General features: G+C 29.8%; 1 protein-coding gene across 1 annotated transcript in view; it reads left to right on the forward strand.

The window, feature by feature from the left end:
- LOC142328037 (dual specificity mitogen-activated protein kinase kinase 7-like) overlaps nucleotides 1-23,254 on the forward strand; it is a 67,717-nt gene extending 44,463 nt beyond the window's left edge. Inside the window, exons 9-13 of the mRNA XM_075371485.1 lie at nucleotides 2,840-3,121; nucleotides 11,903-12,196; nucleotides 18,771-18,986; nucleotides 19,563-19,605; nucleotides 23,020-23,254. Of these exons, the coding sequence (XP_075227600.1) occupies nucleotides 2,840-3,121; nucleotides 11,903-12,196; nucleotides 18,771-18,942 (748 nt within the window). The 3' untranslated portion in view covers nucleotides 18,943-18,986; nucleotides 19,563-19,605; nucleotides 23,020-23,254. The remainder of the gene's footprint in view (nucleotides 1-2,839; nucleotides 3,122-11,902; nucleotides 12,197-18,770; nucleotides 18,987-19,562; nucleotides 19,606-23,019) is intronic.
- The last annotated feature ends 1,014 nt before the right edge of the window (nucleotides 23,255-24,268 follow it).

Raw genomic sequence — 24,268 nt, forward strand, 5'->3', positions numbered from 1 at the left:
GTATTGCGGCAAATAGATGAAGAAAGAAGCATTTGGAAAAATATAGTTAAAAGAAGAGACAGACTTATAGGCCACATACTAAGGCATCCTGGAATAGTCGCTTTAATTTTGGAAGGACAGGTAGAAGGGAAAAATTGTGTAGGCAGGCCACGTTTGGACTATGTAAAACAAATTGTTAGGGATGTAGGATGTAGAGGGTATACTGAAATGAAACGACTAGCACTAGATAGGGAATCTTGGAGAACTGCATCAAACCAGTCAAATGACTGAAGACAAAAAAAAAAAATATATATCAAAAGAGACTCTATCACTTAGTTTAGTCTATAAATAATAGTTTATTGATAAACACTTCAATAATAATTTACAGGGGGTGTTGAAAATGTTGTCCATCCACTTCAATGTGCACTTGTCAACACGTTTGACCATGTTCCTAGCCACTCTTGTTAGCTGTACCCTGTCTATTTCCTAGTAGGCATTGGTAATGCTTATCTTCAGTTCCTGCAATGTGTGTGGATTGCTCCTATAAACAAATTCTTTTAAGTAACCCTATAGAAAGAAGTCTGGACTGGTCAGATCAGGAGATCTTAGTGGCCACAATCCTTTAGAAATGATTCTTCTACCAAAAAAACCCTGTAACATCTCCATAGTAAAGTGAACTGTATGGCAAGTGGCACTGTCCTGTTGCAACCAGCAGTTAAGCTTATCCTCTTACAGTAAGGCTGTGAACTGTTTTAATTTCTTGGCAGATGGCAGCATCCACAGTTTTTAAAAAAAAACAAGGGTTTTATTATTCGTCATCATGAAATAAGATACCATATGCCTATTTTTTGTGGTTATAGGGGAAATTCAAAGAGAATGTGTGGGTTTTCAGTACTCCAGGTCCGTTAATTCTGACTATTAACATATATACCAAGGTAAACATTCTTTATCTGTGAAAAATGATCTAAAATGCCAAATGTTGCCTCTAATGAAGTTTTTAACAGTAGTCAAAACAATTTTGATACTAGTTTGTGGCAGTAGTGAACCCTTTTCACATAGTCAGCATTAGTTAGCTCTTGAAAGACTTGCATTCGATATGGATAACATTTTAGCATTCTCCTCACTGCAGTGTGGGCTGAATCTAATAAAATGTTTTTTATCTGGTTTAGTCTCTGCAAAAATTTATGAAAAAATCTTGTCACTGTCGCTTTAATGGTCCTGTATGATCTGCATCATTGTAACTGACCAGTGTTGGGCATGTTTCTGAACCTACACCGAACCTGTTTCACAAAACCTTTTAACTAACTTCTGAATAACACTTTTCACTAGTGCTTCTTTTTAAATTTCTCCCTGAACTTTTGCCGACACACAACATGAGATTTTGTCTCTAAATAAGTTTGCATCACGAATACATGTTCATCAGTAAATCATATTTATACAAAAAAAAAACAAGATTTGCATTGGCTTTTAAGAGCCAATGTTTGACACTGACTGGCAGTACTCAAATGTGCAGGCAATAAACAGGCCTCCCTGCTCTAGCTCTAGTCATACCAACATCTTCACATTATTTTATCCATCTCACACAAATATTTGCATTTTAACAAAAATATGCATTTAGTATAAACTAGTGGGTGATTAGACCTCTTTACATGTTTTAACACCTGTATATGTAAATGTGTTATAAAAGTAAAAAGTTTTTGTTTTGTTTCTAATATATTTTAAATTATAAAACAAATTGTGTTTTGTTTATATATAAATTGGCTTAATACAAATTTAACATAGAAATTGCTGAAATAGTGTATTTTTAATAATATAAAGTGAAATTTTTTATAAAAAATAATAAAATAAAATCATTAACAAAAAAAATTTGCAAATAGGTGCAAACTATGATGAATAAATGTTTTTTAATCTGTCTATTAACTGATGTCAGATAACATCTGTTAATAAATTTTTGTGCTATGATTGTGTGTAAACGTTTGTTTGTTGTTTGTATTCAACATATTACTAATTTACATAAACTTTTTCATACATTGTACTGCCGTACATTATGTGCACGTGTCCATAAAACATATGCACATTTTGACATTTCAGCAACAATAAATAATTGTTAGAATTTGTCTGACAGAAGTAAATCTGTATGAGGCTATAAAACTGTTTGATGTTTATTAAAATTTCACATAATAAAAAAATTGGATTATGTTAATGATGACTATTGTTGAAAAAAAAAGAAAAGTTTATTACATTTATCTGAATACCAATTAGCTGTTTCTCCATGTTTAAAACTTATTTATCTTTATTTTTTCAATTGTTTTACTGATGTGGTGTATTTTTCTTTTACTGTCTACATTTTCTTCTTGAATGAAAATCATTTTGGATATATACTGTATGGTTTGGCTGGCTTATGTTTTTAAAAGAATATTCTAGCACAATATTCTTTCTAATCTAATTCATCTTGTAAACTATTAATTTCATAATCTTATCAATTTGCTTAATATAATCTCATTTCTAAATAATCTTCTGTTATCTCATTTCTAAAAAATCCTTTAACTTTTTAATGCTAATTATTTACATAAATGGTCCATAAACCACTTTTGTAGTGTTTAGTGCTTTGGCAGTGATAATACTTGTTTTTTTAGTGTAATAAAAATTTATTTGGGTTAAAAAAATTAATTGTTGGTTTGGTCTGACATGATCATTCATTATGAAAGTGTTTAAACAAGAAATATGAGTACTGCAAGGTTAAGTTTTAAAATTCATTTAACAATTTATTTTGGTGCTAGGATGGATCTTAATAAAATATTTATTTATACGAACTTATTAGTTGAAGTTGTTATTAATTTATTATTTTTTTAATTTTTAGATTGGATTCACCTTTACAAGCTCGTAAACGATATCCATTTGATGGTGTTACTACATTTTCAAGTCAGAATCAATCTAGTCCTTACCATTATCAAACCAATACCTACCTCCAGACTCAAGCTCAAAATAATCATACTACTTCACATCACCCGTCCAACTATAATGCGTTCATTCATGGTAGTTCTAGCCCTTCCGCACTACAACATTTTCATCATCAACAACAATTTCAGACGCAGCCACAACAGCCACCAGCATCACATAGTTATCCTGTTACACATCACAGGTAAATTTTATTTATGTATGTTGTGATATTGATAACATATGTATGTAATCTTTTGTGAAAAATACGTGAATTTAAAATAACATTAGCCAACAGTGATTTTGTTACAAGATTAATATTTGCTAAATATTATGTATTATTGGGCTCTGATTCCGAATATGAAATCAGAATTTCCTTATTGGCTTCAGATTTTTTATAATTGCCCTTCCTATTTTTCAGCAAGTACAATATATTATTTATTTTATTTATTGTAGCAGTTAAATTGCTAAATAAATTACAGCTTATTTGAGTTTATAAATGCCTCAAAAAATAAGTATTATTATTATTTACTCAGTAATTAAAATGATTATAAATGATACACTTATAATTTATCTCATATGATTTTCTAAATATAATGTCACTTGTTAAGTCATATATTGTACTGTGTATATGAACTTTGTTTTGGTGACTCAGTTCTAGATGTAATGTTATAAATAATAAACAATGTATTCATACTAGCTAAGAAAGATCTTAACTATATCAGTAGTTGTGAGCTCTCGTGTGTAATATTTTGTGATGTAGACTTTTCCTACCAATTTCAGATTTTATTTTTTCTGTAAAATTAGTGCATATACTACATTAATGTGTGCATAATGTGTTTAAAGTTTTGTTATATGTGTTTGTGTGTTGCAGTAAACTGTTTTAATAAAAATATCACACACTTTGATTATTTATCCAAATAGTTTCTGCTACATTTGTGGGTAACATTAAATTCTTGAAGGAGAAATGTAACTCCATCGATAGAAAATAAAGAACTATATTTTGGATGTAAAGTAGATGATCAGGACAGGTCCTGCGCTTGTCATATTTGCTGCATTTCATGTTTAATGTTGTTGACTGGTTAGTCAAATGGATCTCATCACACATCATTTGCAGTTCCAATGGTGTGAAAAGAACTGAAGGATCACTTCACAGATCGCTATTTTTGTATAACAAAAATATCAGGGAACAGCTAAGACTAAATGTATTGTTAAATATCCTGATTTTTTCTCTGATATAAGACCATTCCACAGTTTAAATTCTAGTACCACAAAAAACATGGGAATTAGATAATGATGAGGCTGTTTATGTTGAAAGGCTGTGCAGATTTATCAGATAATGAACAAGGAGATCCAGACTTTTTAGAAAATACAGTTATTACTTAACCACACTTAATTAATCAATTAAATGATCTGATTTGTGATCTAAATTCATCCAAGAATCAAGCAGAAATTCTCGCATCACAACTGTAAGGATGAAATTTTTTACAACACAATATTAAAATAAGTACTTTCCTTGACATGCAGTGGAATTTGAACATTTCTTCTTCCAATATTAGGATTTAATTTAAAGCAATGATGTGCAATCTTTACTAGAAGCAACATATGCATCTTTCTGATGAATGGCATTTTTTTTTATAGACTCCTCAAAGTGTAGTTGTCCTTCTTCATTATGGAAACAATATCCCATTAATACCTTTAGCTCATGCAGCTCACATGAATATAGCTAATCTAATTGATTAGATTAGCTATACTAACTATATAGATTAGCATATTTTCATATAAAATATGAAACTTGTTTCAGTTATGATTCAGTATGAGAAACATTTGTGAAGACCTGAAAGCAATAGCATTGTTACTTGGTTTACAATTTGAGTACACTAAATTTTGTTGCTTCTTGTGTAAATGGGACAGCAGAGATAGGAAGAATCATTATGTTAAAAAAGAGTGGCAAAAAAGAGAAACATTGACTGTATGAGAGAAGAACATCTCCTACGGAAGACTGTAGGAATGAGTAAAATCTGAAAAAGTTTACCTTCATTTATTATACATTAAGCTAGGTTTAATGAAAAAATTTGTTAAAGTAGTGAATTGTAATGGGACTGGATTTCACTTTCTAAAAAAGTTCCCTAACATAAGTGATTCTGACATAAAGATTGGTATATTTGTTGGACCAGAATTAAGAAAACTAATGAATGACATTGAATTTGAAGACAGTTTGAATGACTGTGAGGTTGCTGCATGTAAATCTTTTAAAAATGTATCTTACTTGGAAATCAGATCTACTTCTTAAGATTTTCATTTGGATTTTTTTGCTACCAATCGTAGAGCTGTGAGTGAAGAACATGAAGAATGCTTTCATCAGGAAATATCCACCATGGATACATGCTACCAGGGAAAATAGAATCGAAGAATGTTGGCTGACTATTGCTGGAATCTCAAGATTTATGTACCTACAGCAGACTACACCAGAAAAACAAAAGAAGCAGATTTTAGGCATGTAGAAATTGTATGTATGACATTGTTATACTAGCATTACAATACCTTTTTCTTACAACAGAAAATGGTAATTACAAAAAAAACTATGCTCGATAAAAAAAACCACTTACATATTTAAAATCAGTGTCAGAAATACTATAATGTTCAGATAATATTCTTGTAACAAACAAAAGAAGAAATTTTATTGTCTAATGTTATTTTGACACCTCAAGTAATATACCAATTTGCTGATAATGATAACATATAGTGATGACATTTTTTTTTTGTGTCAAAAATAAATTTAATTTTTTACACTCTGTGGTATAATAGGAATTAGTGAGGTTCGGTGGGAAGAGGAAGGCGACTTTTGGTCAGGTGACTTTAGAAACTCAGCGTCAAATAATGGGCAGGCAGGAGTAGGTTTCGTGATGAACAAGAAGATAGGAAGGAGAGTGGAGTATTTCAAGACGCATAGCGATAGAGTTATTGTAATAAGGATAAAATCAAAACCTAAACCGACAACGATTGTTAACGTCTCTATGCCTACAAGCGCCCATGATGATGATGAGGAAGAATGTGTATATGAAAAGATTGATGAAGCAATTAAACACGTAAAAGGAGATGAAAATTTAATAATAGTTGGAGATTGAAATGCAAGCATTGGAAAAGGCAAGGAAGGAAATATAGTGGGTGAATACGGGCTGGGCAAAAGGAATGAAAGAGGGGACCGACTTATAGAGTTTTGCTCGAAGTATAATTTAGTAATTGCCAACACCCAATTTAAAAATCATAATAGAAGAATATACATTGGAAAAAGCCAGGCGATACTGCATGGTATCAGATAGATTGTATCATGGTTAAGCAAAGATTTAGAAATCAACTTGTTGACTGCAAAACTTACCCTGGAGCAGACATTGATAGCGACCATAATTTGGTGATAATGAAATGTAGATTGGGGTTTAAAAACCTGAAGAAAAGGTGTCAGATGAATCGGTGGAATTTAGAGAAGCTTGAGGAAGAGGAGGTGAAGAAGATTTTTGAGGAGGACATCGCAAGAGGTCTGAGTAAATAAGATAAGGTAGAAAATGTAGAAGAAGAATGGGAGAATGTTAAAAAGGAAATTCTTAAATCAGCAGAAGCAAACTTAGGCCGAATAAAACCTTGGGTTTCAGACGATATATTGCAGCTGATGGATGAACGTAGAAAATATAAGAATGCTAGTGATGAAGAAAGTAAAAGGAACTATCGGCAATTAAGAAATGCTATAAACAGGAAGTGCAAACTGGCGAAAGAAGAGTGGATTAAAGAAAAGTGTTCAGAAGTGGAAAGAGAAATGAACATTGGTAAAATAGACGGAGCATACAGAAAAGTTAAGGAAAAGATGGACGAAGCAGGAGCGATATAAAATGCCTAATAGCACAAGCTAAACGAGCCTTCAGTAAGAAATATAATTTATTTACATAAAAAATTAATTTAAATGTCAGGAAAAGATTTTTGAAAGTGTATGTTTGGAGTGTCGCTTTATATGGAAGTGAAACTTGGACAATCGGAGTATCTGAGAAGAAAAGATTAGAAGCTTTTGAAATGTGGTGCTACAGGAGAATGTTAAAAATCAGATGGGTGGATAAAGTGACAAATGAAGAGGTATTGCGGCAAATAGATGAAGAAAGAAGCATTTGGAAAAATATAGTTAAAAGAAGAGACAGACTTATAGGCCACATACTAAGGCATCCTGGAATAGTCGCTTTAATATTGGAAGGACAGGTAGAAGGGAAAAATTGTATAGGCAGGCCACGTTTGGAATATGTAAAACAAATTGTTAGGGATGTAGGATGTAGAGGGTATACTGAAATGAAATGACTAGCACTAGATAGGGAATCTTGGAGCTGCATCAAACCAGTCAAATGACTGAAGACAAAAAAAAAAAAAAAAATCACTCTTTGGTCAGTGTCATGGAGTTTCAATTGATCAGATTTTCAATTAGATTAGCTAAATGGTGTCATGTTTTTTTTACAAGAAGAAAATATATTTTTTGAATATAATAAGTCTAAGAGAATTCTGTATTTGCTCTGATGTTTGATAAATAATAATAGAAATTATGCTTCTTATAGAGATAAATTTTATTTAATTTTGGCATTTTGTTTAATTTATTAATGTTAAGGTAAAATTTTAGTTCTGAAGTTGAAAAAGTAAATAAATTGAATTTTTTCTGATTGTCAGTTATAAATCAACTGGTTTACTATCCTTTTTAACATGGTTTTTAAATAGCTAGATAATTTTGAACAATTATTGTAGTTTCCTTTTCATCATTTTGTCATCACCTTTCATTCAGGCAGAAAATAAACTTCTATTTATTCACATTTGGCCCTGTTTTTTTTTTTTTTCATTTATTTCGCATTTTTAATTTTTAAAGCACTTTTTTTTATTTCTCTACTATTATTGGAGATAATTTTCCAAATCATTAGAATTAGATGACTTTATTTTACTTGTTTTACTCCTGTATCATGTTTTCTCTGGTAGAAATACATTTATCATTTATTAATTAAAAAACAAAACCCACATTTTTCAACATTAAATTATTCATAATAAGCAATTTTGTTATAATCATTTTTATCCATCAATTTCTGTTTTGCCATTAGTGATAATACTACCTAACAGTTACACTTAAAAAATTCAACAACCTTTGCTTTTGTTTATATTTGTCAATAAAATGTTTTTGAAGCATTGAAATTAGTTTTCACTTTTCTACTACTTCATGCCTTTTCTTGAATGATTGGGTTATCAGACATACTAATCATTTTGTAGACTTTTGAATTAGTTTTACCAAAATTTCTTCCCATCTACTTATGTCTGTTGCAAATTTCTTTATTTCAACCATAATCCCCATTTGCCACTATAATTATTATATCATGGCTTCTTAAATCTAATATCAGAAGAGTAGATGCAGAAAAGTCTGACTGAGTCAGCTAGCTAAGGTTTGCTGCATTATTTTTTCATGATTTCGAAACTTGTAAACTTACCTTGCAGTAAGTTATATTTGTAATTAGTAAGGTAGTTTTAAATAAAATTTTAGTAAATATCTTATAATATAAATTACGTAAATTGAAATAGTTAAAAATTTAATATCGAAATATTAAAATATCGTTAAAAAATATCTATCTGTAATATCATAATAATAATTTTAAAAAAATATACTTTAAATTCTTTTCTTTGCTTATATGCAAATCTATACCGTAACATTTTTAAGTATTTTTTTTTTTTTTTACAGTTATAGTTTTAACAAATAAATATTGCAATTTTGCTTATGTATTTGATTTATGTAGTTTATTTGCCTTATGTAATTTTTCTTATTTTACATGAAGCATTGACAATGATTCTAAATTTACTGATAGGACATGTTCATAATAAAATGAAATTTTATTGGTTTAATAAATTTTGATAAAATGTATTATTTTAAGTATAAAAAAAGTTCAAGTGGGGGAAAAATATGTTCATAGGTCATTGCATATTTTGCTGAAGTGAATGGAATTAGAAATTGAGTCTATCTTTAGTCATACATTAGTCAGTATTCATGAGTAATATCATGGAGGATCATCCATAGTAACTATATTGCAGTAGTTTTATAGAAAAAAAAACTTATGCTAAATTTTTATTGACTATTTTTATAATTAATGATAGGATTTTTTTTTGCAAATACACAAAGAGAATCTCGTTTGTAGAGCCTCAACCTATCATCCGGAGGTCCAGGGCTCAAATCCCAGTCAGGCAAGTCATTTTTCTCATGGTACAAGATTTCCATTTTCATATACCTTCACACAAGCTTTGAGCTGATGTAGTGAATTAATCCATTAAAAAAAACAAAATAAACTGTTAAATGATCATCTCAATGAGTAAATACGAGTATATTTCTCTTCATTGTTTTTTGTGACATCACGAAGTTCATTTGAACTTCAACGGTAAGAGTCCACAGATGGTGAAGTCAATGAACTACGTTTACAATTCTAAACATGACCTAACCTAAAAGTGAAATGAAATGAAAATGGGAAAAAAAAGCATGAAAACATTATATTTCAATTCAATTAGATTTGTAACAAAGAATACTTTTAAAAAATACCGTGAATTTTGTTAGACAATGTTTTTTCCATTTGATCAGCCAACAAGACTCGAATATGTCATTTTATTCATTTTTTAATGTAACTAAAAATCGCACCGCTAGATAGCAGTACTTGATAGTATAGTACTAGGTAGCGTACAAAAACTTGATAATGTACTTGAAATAATGAAATTTGAAAGAAAATATACTACAGCTTGTTTTAATAGTAAATTCTCTTATGTAAATGAAAGTACTGAAGCTGAAACAAATTTTTTAATTCCGATCACTTCTTTAAAAAAAAGAATAATAAATAAATAGAAATAAATTTGAGTTGATATAAATCAAGGGTTACACTTGCAAAGTAATAAGTGTAATAATTACATCACAGATCTTCGATTCATGAAGGTCATACTAGTTTTATTAAAAAAGGAAAAATGTAGTATGAAGTGAATGATATGACTATCAACAAAAAAAAATTGGCCATGAAATTCAAAAAATGTACATTGTTTGTTCTAGAACGGCAATAAATTTTAATTATGAATTCATAAGATAACAATCAGTAATTCATAAAAAAAAATAAAAGAATAATCTAACAAAATGCAATGATATTCAAAAAAAATTACAATAAAAATGGAAACCTGGTAAGAGTCTTGTAGATATCATTTCTTCCCCCCAAAAAACAAAAATTTTGGTAATATAAATAAAACTGTTTTTAATAAAATGATACTGATATCAAAAAAGGTAAGGTTCTACTTTTCTAATATCAAAATCTATTATTAATTTAGAATTTTGTTTAAAAAAAACATATTAAATATATGTAATAGACAATAGATATACAATAATAGATAATAAACGATGTTTTAGCATTCCAAGCAAAAAATAGAAAAATTTGCTACAAAACTCTCACCGGCCCAATTTCATTTATTAAATGACTAATCATAAGAATTGTATTATTTCTGTAAATTTATTACATATTTCTGTGATATGTATTACATATAAATGAAATCGGGCTGGTAAGAGTTTTGCAACAAATTTTTCTATTTTTTGCTTGGAATGCTTAAACATAGTTTGTTATCTATTATTGTATATCTGTTGTCTGTTACATATATTTAACATGTATTTTTTTTAAACAAAATTTTAAATTAGTAACATATTTTGATAATAGGAGAAATGTAGTTGTCTTACCTTTTTTGATATCAGTATCGTTTTGTTAAAAACAGTTTTATTTATATTATAGAAATTTTTTATTTTTGAGCAGAAGACATGATATCTGCTAAACTCTTTACCATACAGTTTACAATTTCATTGTAATTTTTTTAGATCATAATTTCTACAATAAAATATTAAGTGCTTTTTATATTAATGGTGGTTCATAGAAGAGAATTCAAAAATGTTTTTCTGTAGACAGTTGTATACAAGTACTAAGTTGTGTCAGTGCTATTATATCTTAATCACTTACAGGCAATATTTTCAAGCATGTCTACATTACATTTTTGTTTTTAAGAGTCATTGAATACTTTGTTTTACTCATAAAATTCACTAGATTCATTGATCTTTATTCATAAGGTGATGTGTTCTAGTAAGAGGAATTCATGAATTATTATAAAAGGCAGTCGATTAGTTTAAAAAGTCATATTCACCCAAGTAGCACTAATATAAATAGTTCAGTAGTTACCTAATATTGAACTAAAATTATCCAAAATAAAAATTAATTGATTGTCTGCTAAAAACTATCATTATAGCTTTATGTAATATTGGTTTACATTGCACTACAATAAAGAATATCACATAATTACTTCTAAAATAAAATTTTTAAATAGTCAAGTTTTTGGGAATTAGTTAGAATCTAGATGTGCATTTTATAGACCGTTATTCTTATATTCTAGAAGTTTAGGAAAGAGCAATGTTAAGTTTTGTTGAAGACAGTTATATTTTTATATTCTCTATTCTAGAAGTTTAGGGAAAAGCATTGTTAAGATAATGTATATTCTATTGTTTATGTAATCAGTAAAATTTGATTTTTATATTTGACACTTAAAGCAAATTTCTGTTTTTAACATTACTTCTCTTCATTCATGAGACGAATATTATAACAGAGTTTAGCTTTACTATGTTTTCAGGACAATAAAATGCACAATTCTATATTTGTCTAAGGATTAACGCAGTTCATAACAAAATGAATAACAACTGATGCTAATTCAGAATTCTGTTAACATACAAAAATAAATCTAACAAATTGAATAACATCATGGCAGTGTGATAGTTTATTACTTAGTAGCCATTACATATACTTCACATATTCATCAACTTGTAAATTTCATAACAGAAATTATCAATAAAAAAAAATAATCTGATTTATTATAGCTTCATGAAACTGTATCTTTGTCTTACATTTAGCATATTTTTTTTTTTTAGATCCACTTCGGTATCACCTTGTAGACAATACACATCAGAAGGTATAAAAGTGGAAGATAACAATGGCAAGAAACGATTTTCATCTTGTGTCAAAGTACATCTAGGAAGTGCATTACCTCCACAGCGTATATCACGCCATTCATCTCCTGGACCTCCTGCTCCATCATCATCACCCGACCCACCACCTCGTCATAACAGGGTCGCATCACCATTAGTTATTAGACGAAATTACCTAGAGTCTGTTTCCCCAGTGCCAACACGCAGAGATAATGGATCTCCTTCCCTTTCTAGGAGGTATTTATTTCTTTATGTTTTGTATACATGTATAATTTCCCCTAATACAACAAGGTAAAGATCCACAAATATAAATAATAAAAATAAAAAGAACCCTAAAAACTTAGGTAGTCCTTTTCTTTTGTATTTGAACAGGATGGTTATCTGTATATATAGAATTGTTTTCTTCAATTTCTGAAAAAATTATAAAGTAAGAAATTCTTCTTTATAGATCAGCTGAAGGAATTTTATAAATTGTAATTTTTTTAAACTAAAATGGCATTTGCAGATTTCCAAATAGTTTACCTTTTACTGGTTAATAGTATTTTTGTTTTTTTATTGTGATATTTGCATTGATTTTAATTTTATATTATTATATCAAGAATTTCTTTGCAATTCTGAGCTAGATGATTTATATTTAGATGATAGCTGAGCAAATGTTTCATCTATCATTGTTTGCTGTTTTCATATTTACTGGTGAAAAATTACTTATATTACATATCTTTATAAAGATGGTGAAAGAACTGCTGCACCCAACAGACCTATTTAAAAAATGAATATTTTAAGTAATAAGTTTTCCTTTTTAGTTTATAAGATTTATCCTTTTTATTAAAAAAAAAATTATTGAAGACCGACTATATGGTTTGGCTTTTGGTCAGTCAGTTAATTTAAATAATTATATTTATTTAAATGTTAGTCCTAGTAATAACTATGATGTTGATGGTTTTATTTTGATTTTATCTGTGCCTTTTATTCAGTAAACATTGATCCTTTAAAAAGAAGACTTAATATTATTGCTATTTTGATTAGTTTACTTCTATGGTTTTAATCTCATTTTCAAACAGATTTTAGCAAGTTAAAATGAAAAATGTGTTATCTGAATTAAGCCCAGTTTAGCCTGGCACTGGAGATGAAACGTGCTTCAGAACATATTTATGTGCAGAATTTGTAAATGGTATGTTCATATAATTAAAAATATGAAATTTATAATTTTTAAATGATTGAAATTTCATAACTTTGTTTTGTGATAAAATTTATCTTAATTTATTTCTTTAGAAAAAAATATTAGAATTGAAATGTGGTGCAGAAGAAATAGATTAATATTAATTCAATTGAAATGTTTTTGTATTTTGAGGTGTGAATTTAATTCCTGGAGTGGTTTTGTATGTTACCCACATGGTGATTTGGTCGGACTCATGTGAGTAATTGTGTTGACATGCCCTTAAATTAATGCATTTTGTCACATTTTGGTATGTTCTTTTTGAATTAAGTTGAATTGCTGAAATTTGTTTTCTATTCTGTGAATAGTAAGGATTGTGCTTGTTATCAAAGGACCGTCACAATATATTACAATTCAATATTGTTAGATGGTTAAAATTGGGCAATTAAATGCACAGGGTGCTTACATCGTACAGATTGAACTTGGCTAGATCACTATACAAAGGGTGTTGGATGTTATCTTGTTGCAGAATCCGTATGTTGTGTCTGGTGAACTGCCGGATTTTTCATGTTGGAAGAGATTTTATTTTGGTTCTGATAGTGTCTGCTGTACTGTGCAGAAGGGAACTTGACTGTGTCTTCATTCGACAGCTCTCTAACGATCATCATGTTATTGTCCATGTTTATGTTCAGAACTTGCATCTGTATGTTGCAAGTTTGTATTTTCAATATAGAGATCCTGCTGATCATCATCTTGAGGTCTGGGATTAAATCTATGATTCTCTGATACCAGTCCAGTCCTTATTGGTGCGGATATGAATGTGAAATCACTTCTGTAGCATAGCAGCTTCACCGATGATGGCAGTGAATTAATTGAGGGCATTTTAGCCCAATGTGGTCTGCAGGTATATAATACCTGGTAAGTTGCCTACCTATGCAGGTAATGTAGATGGGTGTCGGCTTTTTGGTGGAACGAACATCATTAGTAGGTTTATTCCTGCCAATGTTTGTAACTGGAAGGTGGTTGACAATAGCTCAAGTAATCATCAATTGATTGTGTGTTAGACTGCTGGTGGTTTGGGTGAGTGCTACCAATGTAACATTCTGGTTTAGCAGGGTTATTCCCTGCACAGGCATGCGGACTGTAAAAAGTTTGTTGATTTTCTTTCAACCAGACTTCACGTTTTGAATTGGAGTCCGGATGTTCTGGACTTGGAAGACCTGGCAGAAGGTTTGTCGGTGGCTTTTGTTGATGCAGCCGAAGTGTTCAGTTCCCATTAGTTCTGGTCGAGAAAGGCTTGCTCCATGGTGGAGCAGGGAATTGACTGTTATGCAACAGGCTGTCTGTTCGCAGAGAGCATCTCAGTATAAGAGTGATCCGGAACGACGTGTGGTCCTTGTTGACGAATATAGAGATATTAGAACTCTATATTTTCACAAAGTTTGGACAGCGAAGAGGGATTCCTGAGATTGAGCATGAACAGGGGAACAAGAATCCCTGGGAGGATTGTGTTAGGGTCTTTGAACACAAACGACGAAAGGGCATTTTTCTGTCTGCTTTCTTGACCCAGCTCGGTGTAATTTCAGACATGTCTGAAATTTTGCACAGACTACTTGATGATTTGCTGCCTGATGATAATAATAATCTTTATTCCACAAAATAAACAGATTACAAGTGAAAATAAAGTTATTTACAGTTATAAATTTTTAATACATAAGTTTAGTAGTTATACAAGTAAACAATATAAAATAGAGGTCCCGGGTTCGAATCCCAGTCAGGTATGCATTTGCACGCACTACAAAAATTGTCATTCTGCACTTCTGCAGCTGAGGTTGCCCAGCAGGGACATATTGTGGCCTATGCTGACGATGGGCTCCTGCTGGTCGAAGGAGGTTCGCAGAGGGGGGTTGAATTCCGAGCCACTCAAGCATGCAGGATACTTGAGCTATGGGGGTCGTCAACATAAGATGACGTTTAGCCTGGAAATGATTACGATGATGCTCCTTAAAGCCCATTTAGATGTGAGGCGGCAAATCCACATATCGATGTCGGGCTACGTAGATATGTTCAGGTTCAAAAGTACCTCATGGTGTTTATTGATGAGAAATTACCATTTAAGAAACATCTTCAATAAGTCACGGCGAAGGCCTGTAATGCCCTCTTCAGAATTCTATGTTTGGTCAATCCTGATTGTGGTCTTAGGTTTAAGATTATGATTATCTTATATAAGGGTGTCTGGGAGGCAATTATGCTATATGCAATGCTTGTTTGGGCAGATATGTTAAAATTGAAAAGCTATCAGGATATTTTTTTATGGACTCAGTGCCTTATATTGCTAACAGTAACAGATAGTTACTGTACAATTATATGGGAGCCGATCTTTGTGATCAAAGGTGTGAAACCGATAGACTTGATTGCGTCTGAGAGACAACAGTGTTATGATGCTAAGAAGTCAGGTCAATTGACTACGGAGAAAATAAAGAAAATAGAACAGCATGGTGTCACCCTGTGGCAGGCCAGATGGGATGAGACAGAGTGTGGGCATTATACGTATGATCTTTTCCCTAATGTTGTTGATTTGCAGGCCACCCCTTGGGTACACCTGAACAAGTATATGATGCAATTTCTTTCTGGGAATGGCGCTTTTTGGGACAGACTTCAGAAATTCAGCCTGACGGACTATGGTATATGCCCTCAATGCAGATTGTTGGACTATGCTTATCATGTGATATATGAATGTGCTAGGTATGACTTAATACACACAGGGACCATTTGTCAGTTTGATATTATCAGGTCGACACTTGATTTCTTTGTTGACTGGAAAAGCCAGGCCAAATGGTTGATCATAGAATGTTTTATTACATATTTGGCAAAAGAATGGATTGCTGAAGGGTTGTAATGTTCCGGTTGGACTTTTCTTCTTTTTGTTTATGTTTGGTTTTATTGTTATTTTGTTTTATGGTTTGTTAAAGTGTTTGTTTTTGTTTGATTGTAGATTTGTTTGTTTTTCGTTAGTTATGTTTTATGTTACATTATTTATTTTTATTGTTGTGTTTTGTTAGTGTTTTTGTGTTGTGTTGTATGATTTGTTGTGTGTCAAACTCATGTTTAGCTTTCGGGTAGGTAGGGTTCAGTTTCTTCGTTCTTAAAAAGTCATTCAGTCTTGTTTGAGACTTGGCTAGAGATGTGTTTTGTTTGGAGTTTATGTTAGTTAGTAGGACACCGATGGGAATGTTGTTTGTGGCATTCGCATCGGTGGCATCCTGGTCATGGAGGGTGTCTTCCCCTTTGGGGTCAGGATCTTGGCTTTATTACTTCAATTTTCTTAGCATTAAATTCTCAGATTTGCTTAAAAAAAAAAAAATGTTGTTTGTTTGTTGGTTATTAAACAAAGATAATGTATGGCAAATCTAAAAGTGTTAATTTTTTCAAAAATTTGTTGGTGCTTGCAACAGATTTTTGTGAATTGCTAGAAGTTTTTAATCACCATTTGTGTCTACATTAATAATTTGTCTTTATTTAGTGATGATAATTGTTTAACAATCAAAATGCTCATCTGGTTTAGGATTTTAGTAAATGTTTAGTTTTAATTAATCTTTGAGAATGTTTTATTTTAGTTTTTAATTTGTTCAGTAATAGTCCTTTATTTATATTAGTATTGTTATGTTACTTCTTTTATGCATAATAATTTGTACTTTACCTACATTGCTATGTCACTGGATTTTAAAAATTATTGTTTTCTAGGGATTTACCTACTTTTTTGATTTTTTTATGACCACATAAGATCACTTTAGTCAGTCCGTTATCCAAGTCTCTTTGATGGGGACTCTTCAGGCCCTGCAGTCCTCCCAGTTCTTTTTATATATTCTGATCTCCATGCCCTTTCAGGTGTTGAGAATGCTTGTGTTGCGAGTTTCTTTCTTGTTAGTGTGAAGTTAGTGTTTTGCCCTTGATTTTTTTTCATTTAAATTTTTCTTGTCTGGTGTCTTCTTTTTTAAGGCTATTTTCCTTCAGATCCTTTTTTCTCTGATCCATCTGCATCTTGTATTGTTGTTTTTCAAGTCGACATTGTAATGTACCAGCTGTTTCATAAGTCTCGCATTTTGGATTTTCATATTGTGTACAACGAATCCTAGTCTCCACTTGACACATAGTATCAGTGATGGGTTCTAACACTTTGTACATGACTTTTTTGGGCATGATCTACCACTGCCTGTCTTCAGAAAATTTTTGCTGATTCAGGTTCTTCCAATTCTTCTTAGATTTTCTAGAGTCTGTCAGTCTTTGATTGTTCGTTCAAGAGAAAAAGTGCTTCTACTACATATATGGTTTCAGTTTTATAACTGTTGTAGTGTCATATTTTTGCGCTTATGGATAGACATTTTTTTACTGTAGGTGTACCAGGTTAATGTTTGTGCTTTTGCTAGTTTGTTCTTGTTAGGATTGAAGTTTGTTTATTTAGGTTGTTTATTATTATTCCTCTGAAGTATTTAAATTGGGTTACTATTTTGATTATGTTTATCGTCTGTGTTTATATCTTTTAATTGTGTTTGTTTTTGGGGTACAATTTCTGTATTAAAATAGTATTTTGAACCTAAAATACTATATTGTTTTATTTACAATGTTTTGAAGTTCTAATATTTTGGTTTTACTTTCATCAGTGTCGTTTGCTAGCAGTGCCAAGTCATCAGTGAAGCAAAGGCACTTTGTTTTGATTTTTTGACTTATTTTTATTTTTGGGGAGGTGGTTTTGAGCCACTTCCACATTACCATTTCTAGAGCACATTTAAATAGTAGCAGTGAGAGTCCATTGCCTTGGCACAGTCCTGTGTTGATCTTAAATGGTTCTGAGAATTCACCTCTGAATTTCAAATTAACTTGGTATTGTGAGGGGGTCAGTTTTATCGTGTTTATTAATTTGGGATATTTTCCAAGATGTCTTAAAGTTTTTAGCAGGGCTTCTCTGTGGATGCAATTGTATGATTTCTTGAAATTTACAGATGTTATCACCATTTTTCTGCTTCTTTTTCTGTTGCAATCCATTATTAGCTTGAGTCTCATGATCTGGTCAGGATAGCCCCTCCAGGGTCTAAAACCTACCTGGTATTTGCTTAGTTCTTTCTTGAGTTGCAAACTGAACCTGTTGAGGATAATTCTTGAAAGAATTTTGTATGTTGTGTCTGGGAACGATATATCCCTGTAATTGTTAGGATGTGTTAGTACACCTTTTTTGTAGTGGGTAGACAAGGGCTGTTGTCTAGTGTTCTTGTAGTTCTTTGATCCAGATGTTGACAAGCTGTTGATGAAGGGTTATTTTTGCTGATCCTCTTGCTTATGTCCAGATCTCTACAAAGGTCTGATCATCTCCCGACGCTTTGTAATTCTTCATCTCACCCAGCATTTGGTAGACTTCTTTCATTGTGGGAGGATTGATGTTTTCCGGTAGTGTTGTTATTGGGATGCGGGTGTTAAAGTTGGGAGTTCTGTCAGTTCTTCACAGTTTGGGAGTTTGTTGCAATATTTAGCTAGGATTTCCACATTCTTTATTGTTATGGACCAGATTATGGTTTTTATGCTTCATTAGTTGGCTTGGGGGGTTCCTACTTTTGGAGATTTTTTTTTATCTGTTAATTATTAATAAATGATTTTTTTTAGGCATATATCGCCTTCACCTCCTCAACCACCTCCTCGTCGTCTTTCTGAGTGTAGTTCAGTTCCTGGCTCCCCACAACACTCACAGCGTCAGCTTGCTCGATTTCATACACCAGAACCTCAGCGTAGAGTTTGGAGTAATCCTACAGCTGATATTCATAGTCATAATCTATGACTAATATGACACCAGGCAAGATGACGGTGTGATTACATCTGCAGGTTTGTTGTATTTATTATTAAAAATTCTACAGTTAGTTATTGTAATTTAGTTTCATTAATAAACTATTTTATTTATAGTAAAGTCCTTTGATTTAATAACATACTTCTGCTACTATTTTAAGAAGTTAACATCAGTCTATATTTTTATCTCTTGGTGTATAACTGTTAAATTGTGAGTTTTTATCGTTTTTTAATCTAATTTTTTATACAAATAATTGTAAAAAAATTGTGGTTTGCTTTTGATCCATTTTAATTGATATATTTAAACTTATTAATCTATTCTGGTGATTAATACAATAATCACAAATTTTATCTAAGAGATTTATGAAAAGAAAAATGACAAATGAATCTAAGAGATTCAGAAATTAAAAGAATCATTTTGATTCTTTTCAATTCTTAATTCATTAAAATTAAGTGAATTTAGTACTTTTTTGTTGAAGTGTATAATTTTATAATAATTGTTTTTTTTTTTAATTTTTTTTTATTTATATAAACAGAATTGGTAAAATGCAAAATCAAGCATACTGAAATGGTTTTAATTCAAGAATATGATATATATTTATTTTTTATTTTTAGGGATCGATGGCTGATGCTTTCACAAAGTGGATTCTCTCCTATGGTTAGTAATTAATTGTTCAGTTATTTATCTAATTATATCTTTTTTAGAATCATTATGCTATGGCAAATTTTTCATTAGCAGTGAAAATTTGGTTCTTATTCATTCATTACAAACTCTGTGGGTATTGCTATTCAGGTCAAGAAAAAATTATGTTATAATCTTATGTGTATTTATACTATTTATATTATTTACATGAGGAGCTCATCAAAAATACATTTTGGGAATACCTTCAAAGCTATCAACTTTCAGATGGTTTCAGTACAGTATTGTGTAGTGCTAAGATGAGATTAGGAATTTGCCATTTTGGTGATGGGCTGCAAATTCTATTTAGAAAATAGAGATAGTAGAAATACAACGGAAATGTTTTCTTTCATTTGGCAACACTGTCCTGTTTAATAGGTCTGCATGACGTATAGTATTTACTAGACTGTAATTAGAACAATGTTGTACTTGCAGAGTACATGTTTAGAATTATCATGTTAACATATTCATGCCTGTTTTTCATCAGTGTATCAACCCTCTTTGTTGAATTTTTTTTTCTTTTTAACTCGCCTAAGTATACTATTTATCAAGATTTATATATGTCTTGGAATATAAAACGTTTGGAAAACCTGAAAAACAGGCGCTAGCATGTGCACATGATGAAAGCATGTGCTAGTGCATGATGCACATGGGAGATGAAGAATCATTAATTTATACCATCCGTGCTGAACAGTCACTCTCGCGTGGTTCAATGTACTCATAAATTTCTTACTATTTTTGCTGGCAATTTATAATAACTAATTTTCTAATCTTTTAATTAAATAAAAATAATCTATTTCTTTGTTTTGTTGAAAAAAAGAAAGACTTAAGTTTGTGAATTTTACTTATAAAAAGTCAGTATTAAATTTATGTGTAGAATTTTTTATTTTACTTTTGTAACTGTCAGATTTAGTTTTTTTCATCTGATTTCATCTACCATTTGACGTGTTTACAACCTGAAAATTAGTTTTTATGTAAATTCCTGTGACCATTTTAATATAGGTCTGACAAACAAGTAAAGTATACTATACCATACATATTTTAAGCAAATAATAAAATAATACATTGTATATTTTAACATTTTTATTTAAAAGAATAATAATTAAAAAATTAAAAATATTTTGTAATGTACATTTTATTATAAAGGATATAAATAATTGCCAAAAAAAATTAATTTAAAATGGAAATAATAGTATCAATATATAATTATAAAATACAAGTAAAACATAATTGTCTAATAATCAAAACTAATTAAGATATGAATATTTAAAAAAATAAATTTTGTAATAAATCTATTCTGTTTCAAAAATGATGAAAGTTCACACAAATTTAAAGTTTCACCAGAAAAAGACTGTTCGTTCAATGTAACTATGAATGAACTGCACAGTAACAAAATATAATTGTTTCTGATGCGCTAACATATGATACAACAGTAACATGCTGACCCACACAAGTAGAGGTAGAAAAGCCGCTGTACTAGCACGTATATATGCGTGGTCAGCAGGTTGCATGTATGCATAGACCACCACATGCCTGCAAGTGCTCAGCACTGTATGTGTTAATGGCCAAATTTTCTTTTGTATGATGAAATGGAAAATTGTCTGAATTTAAACTGGAAAGGCATGCTCATGATTAAAAAAGGGATTAAAAAATATATTGCTGCTGAGAAAAATGTTTACAAAAAATGAATGCTGATTTGTTTTAGTAATGAATTGGTTTTTCATTAATTGTTGATTGATCAATTTTGATGAGCACCCAAAAATTTCAAGAACTCATTTATGAAATGGTTATAGAATGATTAAGTTATTGAAGACTATTTCATGTTTGAATACAATAAACAATCACGAGAAAAGTTGAGTCGCTTTATTACAAAAATTTATCATTATAAGGATCAGAAGGGATTTCTGGACTGCATTTATAATGTCAAACTAAGAAAAAACAAAAATCAGTTCAATGATGCCACATTCATTCATTATCTGCAAAAGATTACAAACAGCTGCCATGAAAAATCATGGCATTTTTATCCTTCACCTTCTAGATGTTGAAGAATATGAAACATTGAAAAAATTGCATTGGCTAATGCAAAACAGATTCATGAACTTTTGCTTGGTACAATGTTCCAGTTATACATAATGGGTTAGGAGACTTCCAAGTGAGAAGTTTGGATCTACACTATGTGTAGATCTTACATCATGGGACCAACAGTTATGATATTTGACCACTTGTTTATGATATCTGTGAAATATATCTAATTAAAAGATTAAACTTTTTTTTAATGTTTTTAATTCCAGCTCTTAATATACCATCATTTATTATAATTCATTATTAATTTATATTATTTTTAAATTAATAAATATAGTTTTTCATCATAATGGTACAGGAAATCGCAGTAAAAAGTCTGAAAAAGATGAAAGTGTACACTCATGTTAAAAGTACTGATATCTGATGAAACTGAATCCTCTATAAAAATTGTTTATTTTTATATCTGAGAGAGAAAAGGAAGGTAACGTTTTTTATAAATATAAAAATTGTATCCTTTTCTCAAAACTCAATTAAAAACAAACAAGTTTTTTAAAGCTTTTTAAGAAAAAATGGTATTTATATAGTTTTCATTTTATTAATTATAAATCCTTTTTTTTTTAACTATATTACAAAAAGATCAGAATTGATATTTTTAATTATTTGAACTTTTTTTTTTATATAAAAATGTGTTTTTTGTTTAATTTTTTATAGAAATTATTTTGCATAAACAACTCCATTGCTAAAATCAAATTCAGTGCATTTTTAAAAACTCTTAATATAAACAAGCTTTGTGATTTATATTAGTGGCTATTATATTGAATTGTCACAATTTTCTACCCTTCAAAATAACAATTAAAATTATTTAGAAAAATTTTTAGGAAATTCATTTTTCAAAATAACCGTTATTGAAAATTTGTGCATCATTCTCTGAAGTTAAATTACAAATTTTTGATCTCTTAAAATGATTTTAGATCAAAAAAGTATATGTATTGTCTTACTTTAAGAAAAAAAAAACTAATTTGAACATTAATAAACCAGCAAGTATTTGTTCATAATGTAAAAGTATTTGTGTAAAAAAAATATTTGCTGTTCAGTTGAAATTGATAAAATTTCCAAAACTTGTTCATTTTCTTTTTTCTATGACCATAAATGAAGTATGTGACAGATTAGGTAAAATTTCTTACAGTAACTTACTGTAATGTTAGGTTTGGAATTGATTGTTTAGATTTTTTTTTATAAAATAACTGATTCTGAAAAATCCATAATATAATTCTATTATGAACAGTTTTATTTGTATTTCAATAATTAGTATTTAGGATGCCCAAATTTGTTTTTGAAGTGCATTTATTTTTTGTTGATTAACTGTTTCAGCTACCAAGTACACATCTGTAATGAATTGAAGGTAAGATTCCAAAGCATGAAAATGAAAATTTTCTACATATAAATATATATTTTCTTCGTCCATCATTTTTTTTACACAGACTTTTTATAATAAGAAGAACTTATTGTGTTTAATTTTTCATTTAAATGTATAAAGGTCAAAGATAAATTATATTAAAAAAATGTATTATTTTATTTTTTAATTTTATGACAAATTAGCAGTGAAATTTTTATATAAATCAGTACTGTGTAAATCTGAATTTACATTAATTTTGCTAAAAGTATGTATAATTTATTGTATGTACATACATAAATTACAATTAAAATACAATAGTTAGTGAATTTTATTTATTAGTTCTTAGTTAAAATTGTACTATGGAAAAATATTGTATTGTTATCATGAATTGTACATTTTTTCTTTTTATATGCATATAAACTTCATTGTGTGATTGTTGTTATCGCTTACAATATAATAATATAAATATTTTGGAAAAACTGTGGTATTCAGAATGAAAGTATTGATCTTTTTTGATAAAAGTAGATTGTACTAATGAAGTACTTTTTCATTATTTTTGTACTACATTACAAGAATGGAGTAAAATTTTTTTTTCTCTTTTTATCATTTTTATGGTTGTATCTAAATTACATAAAAATCTAAAAGATTAGTATCTGTACATACAGAGTTTCTACTTATGTTTCCCAGTTATCATATATACCATAGTTTATCTTAGGCTGAGTTGGTGTTGGTATAATGTTTTATTATAATTGTTCTCATGACTGCTATTGTTACAAAAATGTTTTTATTGAATGCTGTTGTAAAAAATTTTGTCTCATCCAGGTTTTATTCCAGATGCTAATTCCTAGTAAGCTCCAAGTGTAATGGAATTATACATAAGAAAATGTAGTTTTATTTTTATCACTGGACTGTTTTTAAGTGTTTAAGTTCAACTTCTTTTATGTTAGTAATTATAGCTTTATTATTTATTATAATTTTTTCATATATTTATTGTGTATCAAAGTGACTCAAACAGGAAACATAGTTGCCTACAGGCCTGAAATCAAGAAAGCTGTACGAGATTTCAAAAGACTTCTTTCTGAAATATCATAATTTGTGAATCGATCATTTATGAGATTTATTGACAATAAATCTCATAAAAAGTTTTATTATAATTTATATTTAAAGTTTTAGATAACTTGTAATAAAACTTCAATATATTGTTATGAACCTGTTAAAAACCTT

This window comes from Lycorma delicatula, chromosome 7 (genome assembly GCF_047948215.1).
Source record: "Lycorma delicatula isolate Av1 chromosome 7, ASM4794821v1, whole genome shotgun sequence".
NCBI classification, from domain to species: Eukaryota; Metazoa; Arthropoda; class Insecta; order Hemiptera; family Fulgoridae; genus Lycorma; species Lycorma delicatula.